At 44.7% G+C, this 6,890-nt stretch overlaps 1 protein-coding gene across 1 annotated transcript; it reads right to left on the bottom strand.

Moving 5' to 3' along the window:
• Positions 1–406: 406 nt before the first annotated feature.
• LOC133610099 (uncharacterized) lies at positions 407–3,467 on the bottom strand. The gene has a single exon (XM_061966168.2). It carries the CDS (start codon positions 3,444–3,446, stop codon positions 477–479), a length of 2,970 nt encoding a protein of 989 aa, XP_061822152.2. The 5' UTR covers positions 3,447–3,467; the 3' UTR covers positions 407–476.
• Between the last annotated feature and the right edge of the window lie 3,423 nt (positions 3,468–6,890).

Raw genomic sequence — 6,890 nt, forward strand, 5'->3', positions numbered from 1 at the left:
ATAACACTTGCTCAAATAAGGCAGAATGGAAGCAGGCATGCCACTATGTCCAAAAGGGCACTTGTACTGCCTTGCAAGGCTATTGGAACCCACTATGTGATCGTATCGATTCATGTGAATACAGTGGCAACATTCAAAGTCTTTTTGTAGGCCTGAAACCTGTCTCCGTTCCCTCACTAGTGAATTTCTGACTGATCTGGAATCTCAACTGGAATGTTGGGCTGAGCAATATAATTTAGTCTATGCCCAGCCTGTCACAGCTAACAAACGGGCAATAACTGCTGCTGTCCCTGAGCTCTGCCCTAAATCTGACCTGGATACTGTGTACATACATCTACTGATGCTTAGTCTGGACACATCCTCAGTGACCTCTTGGATTCACCGGGCGTTTCAAGTCTCTCAACTGGTCATACGCCCTCCTCCAAGCGACCCAACCGGGGGTGATCAAATCCCCCGGCTTGTGTCCAGACGGCTCGCTAGCTACCATGACTCCAAGGATCTCCTCTTTTGAGCCACAACCATCTCGAGGCCCTTTCCGCCGCTTCGGTGGTACTGCGGATGGCTCTCCTCTTTCTCTCTCCATCGATGCCCAAACTGCTGAAGGCTCTGACCAAGGAACGGGTTGCAAATCCTCTGCATCCAACCTCCACAGGGAAACACATTGCTCTCCAACCAGCCTGCTGACAGTCGCTGACCAGTCCTGCATACTTGGAGAGCTTCCTCTCGAAGGCTTCTTCCAGGCGATCTTCCCACGGGACTGTCAGCTCCAGCAGCACAGCTTGTTTGGTGGACTCAGACACAAGGACAATGTCTGGTCGCAGGGTGGTGACTGCGATATGGCTGGGGAACTTCAGCTGCTTTTCAAGGTCCACCAACAACTGCCAGTCTTTTGCAGACGTCAGGATGCCTGCTGATGTTTTCCTAGCAGGAGTTGGCGTGTCCCCAGCTCTGACAAAGGCGATGGTTTTCTTGGAGGGTTGGAACTGTTTTGCCCATGCCAGTCCTGTGCTAATGGCTTCAGCGATGGTCTTCAGGACTTGGTCATGCCTCCACCTGTACCTTCCATCTGCAAGTGCCTTTGTACAGCAACTGAGGATGTGTTCCAGGGTTCCTCGCTTGGAGCACAGTGGGCATGCTGATGTCTCTGCAATGCCCCATGTGTGCAGGTTTGAAGGGCTTGGGAGCACATCATACACTGCCTGGATGAGAAATTTGATGCGTTGCGGCTCGGCTTTCCAAAGCTCAGCCCAGGTCACTCTCCTCTCAACCGCATTCTCCCATCTTGTCCAAGCTCCCTGTTGCTTCATTCCAACAGCCTTGCAGGTTCTTGTCTCCTCCACTGCCGCTCTCACCTCATTCTGAACAAGACGTCGGCCTTCCTTCCCCCCAGTGTTCAGTTGGGGAGTTGGAAAGGACCCTAGTCCAGCTCGACCCCGTGTAACTGCTCCAACCAGGCTCCTGTGTCGCAGCCTTGCATCTGCCTCTTGAACTGCTTCCTCTGCCCTCCATTTCCTGCCAGTCCTCACTTGGATCCCTGCTTTGGCCACCTTCGGATCACTTGAGTCCCTGTACTGTACCACTTCTCTGGCTCTAGTTACCTTAAATTCCTCCTCCAAGGATTTGAAAGGCAACTGCAGTTTGTTGCTGTTCCCGTAGAGTGCAATGCTACTCAGGCTCTTAGGTAGTCCCAGCCATCTCCGGAGGTGGTTGCTGACCCTCCGCTCTAGGATCTCAACTGTCGAGATGGGGAACGAGTAGATGAGGAGGGGCCACAGGATCCTGGGAAGAATGCCATGCTGGTAAATCCAGGCTTTAAACTTCCCAGGTAAGCCTGACTTGTCCACGGATTTCAGCCAGCCATCCAACTCAGCGCATGTCGACTGGATGGATGTTGTGTCTCTCAAAGAGCAGTCAAAAACCTTGCCCAAGCTCTTGACTGGCTTCTCTGAGATAGTTGGAATGGCCGTGCCTGTGATGTTAAACCGGAACTTGTCCTCCACCTTACCCTTCTTCAGCACCATTGATCTGGATTTGGCGGGTTTGAAACGCATTCGGGCCCACTCCACCAACTTTTCAAGTCCCTTCAGAATCCAACGGCAGCCTGGGACTGATTCTGTCATGACTGTGAGGTCATCCATGAATGCCCTGATGGGTGGTTGCCTTTGTCCGGAATTTGTGCGGGGCCCTCTGCACTCTGGCTCAGCAGACTTGGTGAGCATGTTCATGGCTAGTGAGAACAGTGTCACAGAGATAGTACACCCTGTGATAATACCAATCTCCACTTTGTGCCAACTGGATGTTGTTGGTCCGGAAGAGACCCTCATCCTGAAATTGCTGTAGTAATCAGCAATGAGGTCTCTACACCTGCTGGGTACATGATGTTTCATCAGAGTGAGTTGAACGAGCTTGTGCGGAATGGAGCCGAATGCGTTTGCCAGGTCAAGCCACAGTACTGATAGGTTGCCCTTGTTCTCTCGAGCCTCCCGAATGAGCTGTGTCACCACACCGGTATGCTCCATACATCCTGACATTCCTGAAATGCCGCCTTTCTGGACAGATGTATCGATGTAGGTGTTCTTTGCCAGGTAGGTACACAGTCGTTTGGAAACGGCGCTGAAGAAAACCTTTGCCTCAACACACAGCAGGGAGATGATGCGGAACTGGTCCAGCTGAGTGGAGTTTTCCTCCTTTGGGATCCATACCCCTTCCGCCACTCGCCATTGCTCAGGGATCCTCCCCCTTCTCCAGAAGACTCGCAGGATTTTCCACAGACGCTGCAGGAGTTTGGGACAGTTCTTATACACTTTGTATGAAGTGCCACTCGGTCCCGGTGTAGAGCTTGCCCTGGCTCTGCGGACAACCTCCCTGACTTCCTTTAGCTGCAGCTCCGACATGTCAAACTGCATTTCTGGTTCAGGGGGATCTATTAGGTTGTTACACTCTCCCAACTCCTGCTCTCTTGCAGGGTCACTGTACGTCTGCTTCAGATGTTGATCTATGTCTTCCTGCGAGGAGGCCAGTTTGCCACTGCGCTTCTGTCCCAGCAAATCCTTCGTGAACTTGAAGGGGTTAGCAATGAAAGCAGCACGTTTACGTGCCCTCTCGCGTCGCCGCCTCCGATGCCACTCTGCCCGACGGAGAATTCTGATCTTTTTCCGAAGGATGCACATCAGCTGGGCCAGGCCAGTGCGTTCCTCATGTCCTGCCGCCTTGTACTGGAACTTCAGCGCTTTCATCTCCTGCCTAATGTTGTGGATCCTTACAGCTCTGTGGTTCTTTGAGTACGTGGTTCCGGAGCTTCTCTTCTCCTCCTCGCCGAACCGTTCAGCTGCAATGCTGACAATGATTGTTGTCATAGCTTGTAGCTTCCCGTCGGCTTCTCCCTTCGCCGTTGCCTCCAGAATTTGGTCAATATCGTCATCGAGTTGCTTCCAGAGTGAGGTCATGCTAGCTGCAGGCCACTTGATCCGCCTCTGTTCAGACTTGATACTCGAGGGATTAGTTTGCAACACATGGAGGTTCTGGGCACTATGGGGTGACTCTGGGCCTGGCACCTCCTGCGTCTCACCAGGTGTAACACCTGTGCGTTGTGTTGCTTCTGCTCCCATCAGGCACTTCTTCCTCGCTTGGTGGATCTTTAAGCCATGGATGTGATATATGATATATGATACTGACATCACCATTGAGGAAGTAAAATCTGTCATGAATGCCCAAAAACAACAAGTCTCCCAGAGCTGACGACCTCCGTCCTGAGGTTTTAAGGCAGGTGGAGATGTACTCGCCTGTCTTTAACACCATTGTGTTAAACAGAGGATATCTCCCAGATGTCCTCTGAGATGCGAAGATCATCATCATCTATAAAATCAAAGGGTCTCCTTTGATTATGGCTTACAGTTTTTGAAAACCATCAATTGAAAATCTCAGAAAATGTGCGGTCTTTGAAAACTGTAAGCCATGATCATCTAAATTATAACAAATACAAGCTTGATATATCTCACTTTACATGTTGAAAGGTAATATCACATATTATTTTCACATTTGACGTTAATCTGCTGACATGAATGGACTTTTACACGGTTTTCTAATTGTATGAACTTCACCTGAGCAATGAAAATGACTGAGTGAATGTGGTTGCAGGAAAACATTCAACTTTTCTCCGACTACAATTGAACATTCACTTCTTGAAAATTGGTAGAACTGTGGAAAATTGGTGCAAGTTTTAAACCACAGACTTAGTCGTTGCTCGTACACTTCCCTGCCGCGGTGAAAGAAAAGATGCTTTAGCGCTGGACGGCAGATATGGAATGAAGCTCATACTTACTGCCCACCTCAAAGCCAGTCAGAATCTGTCTTTCGTCTTGCTCATCTAAATGAGAAGGCATTCATTTCAATTTATTAGGTAATGCTAACATGATAGGCAGGGACAAGCGGTAGAAAATGGATGTATGGATGGAGTTAGTACCTGTTGTATTCACGGTAGATTACGTGCTAGCATTGCAGCTGCTGGGATGAGATCAACACGGTAAAAAAAATGCAACACTCATTTATAATTGTTAAATGCTGTGTGTTCAAATGTTTCACCACATTTCTCCTCCTCTTGATTAAGTAGCAGTTGCAATCGTTTCTTGTAAAATGTAGTCAACTCGAGAGCGTTTGTTTTGCCCGGGCACTGCCATTTTGCTTTCTGACGTCACTACGCACGTCATACCCAACCACTGGCATCATAAGGAAATCACCTGAAAAATTGGCAAACGGTTCTAAGAAATTGATACACTAGGATCCGGTGCTGAAAAAGAACCAGTTTTCGATTCCCATCCCTATTGCAGAGCCTTTCAGGAAGCATGCAAGTCATTCATGGAAGAGAGACGCTTGAAATGTGACAAGAACGGCCATAGTCGTAGTAAGAGACATTTATAATTTTTTTATGGGCATTTTATCAGCAGTCCCGCAATGCATCTACATTGACACCACTTTTTTTTTTGCAGCGGAAACTGCACTCATTGGTGAAGGGCTGTACTTACTGTGGCTCAAGACGCTTTTATATAAGCAATATTTTAATAATATATACAGTACAGGCCAAAAGTTTGGACACACCTTCGTATTCAATGTGTTTTCTTTATTTTCATGACTATTTACATTGTAGATTGTCACTGAAGGCATCACAACTATTAATGTGGAGTTATGTACTTAACTAAAAACATGTTTTATATTCTAGTTTCTTCAAAATAGCCACCCTTTGCTCTGATTACTTTTTCGCACACTCTTGGCATTCTCTCAATGAGCTTCAAGAGGTAGTCACCTGAAATGGTTTTCACTTCACAGGTGTGCTTGAAGCTCATCAAGAGAATGCCAAGAGTGTGTAAAGCAGTAATCAGAGTAATTTTGGGTGGCTAATTTGAAGAAACTAGAATATAAAACATGTTTTCAGTTATTTCACCTTTTTTTGTTAAGTACATAACTCCACATGTGTTCATTCAAAGTCTTGATGCCTTCAGTGACAATCTACAATGTGAATAGTCATGAAAATAAAGAAAACCCATTGAATGAGGAGAAGGTGTGTCCAAACTTTTGGCCTGTACTGTATATTCTAAGTGAAATAAACACATGTCATTTAAAATAAGGCATCAATTACATTTGTTTTAAAATCTAAATCTTCTAGCAGCTATGAAATTATAAAATGCTGCAGAAGATATTGTTATGATCCGCTGCCCGGATCATAGTTTGTTTACGTTTTCAGCATACTTGCCAACCTTGAGACCTCCGATTTCGGGAGGTGGGGGGAGGGGGTGGGGTGGGCGTGGTCGGGGTGGGACGGGGCGTGGTTGGGGGCGTGGCTAAAAGGGGAGGAGTATATTTACAGCTACAATTCACCAAGTCAAGTATTTCATATATATATATATATATATATATATATATATATATTTATATATATATATATATATATATATATATATATATATATATATATATATATATATATATATATATATATATATATATATACATATATATATATAAGAAATACTTGACGTTCAGTGAATTCTAGCTATATATATATATATATATATATATATATATATATATATATATATATATATATATATATATGTTTATTTTATTATATATATATATATATATATATATATATATATATATATATATATATATATATATATATATATATATATATATATATATATATATATATATATAGGTAAAAGCCAGTAAATTAGAATATTTTGAAAAACTTGATTTATTTCAGTAATTGCATTCAAAAGGTGTAACTTGTACATTATATTTATTCATTGCACACAGACTGATGCATTCAAATGTTTATTTCATTTAATTTTGATGATTTGAAGTGGCAACAAATGAAAATCCAAAATTCCGTGTGTCACAAAATTAGAATATTGTATAAGGCTAATACAAAAAAGGGATTTTTAGAAATGTTGGCCAACTGAAAAGTATGAAAATGAAAAATATGAGCATGTAAAATACTCAAGACTTGGTTGGAGCTCCTTTTGCCTCAATTACTGCGTTAATGCGGCGTGGCATGGAGTCGATGAGTTTCTGGCACTGCTCAGGTGTTATGAGAGCCCAGGTTGCTCTGATAGTGGCCTTCAACTCTTCTGCGTTTTTGGGTCTGGCATTCTGCATCTTCCTTTTCACAATACCCCACAGATTTTCTATGGGGCTAAGGTCAGGGGAGTTGGCGGGCCAATTTAGAACAGAAATACCATGGTCCTTAAACCAGGCACGGGTAGATTTTGCGCTGTGTGCAGGCGCCAAGTCCTGTTGGAACTTGAAATCTCCATCTCCATAGAGCAGGTCAGCAGCAGGAAGCATGAAGTGCTCTAAAACTTGCTGGTAGACGGCTGCGTTGACCCTGG

This window comes from Nerophis lumbriciformis, linkage group LG11 (assembly GCF_033978685.3).
Source record: "Nerophis lumbriciformis linkage group LG11, RoL_Nlum_v2.1, whole genome shotgun sequence".
NCBI classification, from domain to species: Eukaryota; Metazoa; Chordata; class Actinopteri; order Syngnathiformes; family Syngnathidae; genus Nerophis; species Nerophis lumbriciformis.

What these genes read in the sequence shown, in the direction of transcription:
- LOC133610099 (XM_061966168.2), bottom strand. Translation starts at nt 3,446, where the DNA reads ATGACCTCACTCTGGAAGCAACTCGATGACGATATTGACCAAATTCTG.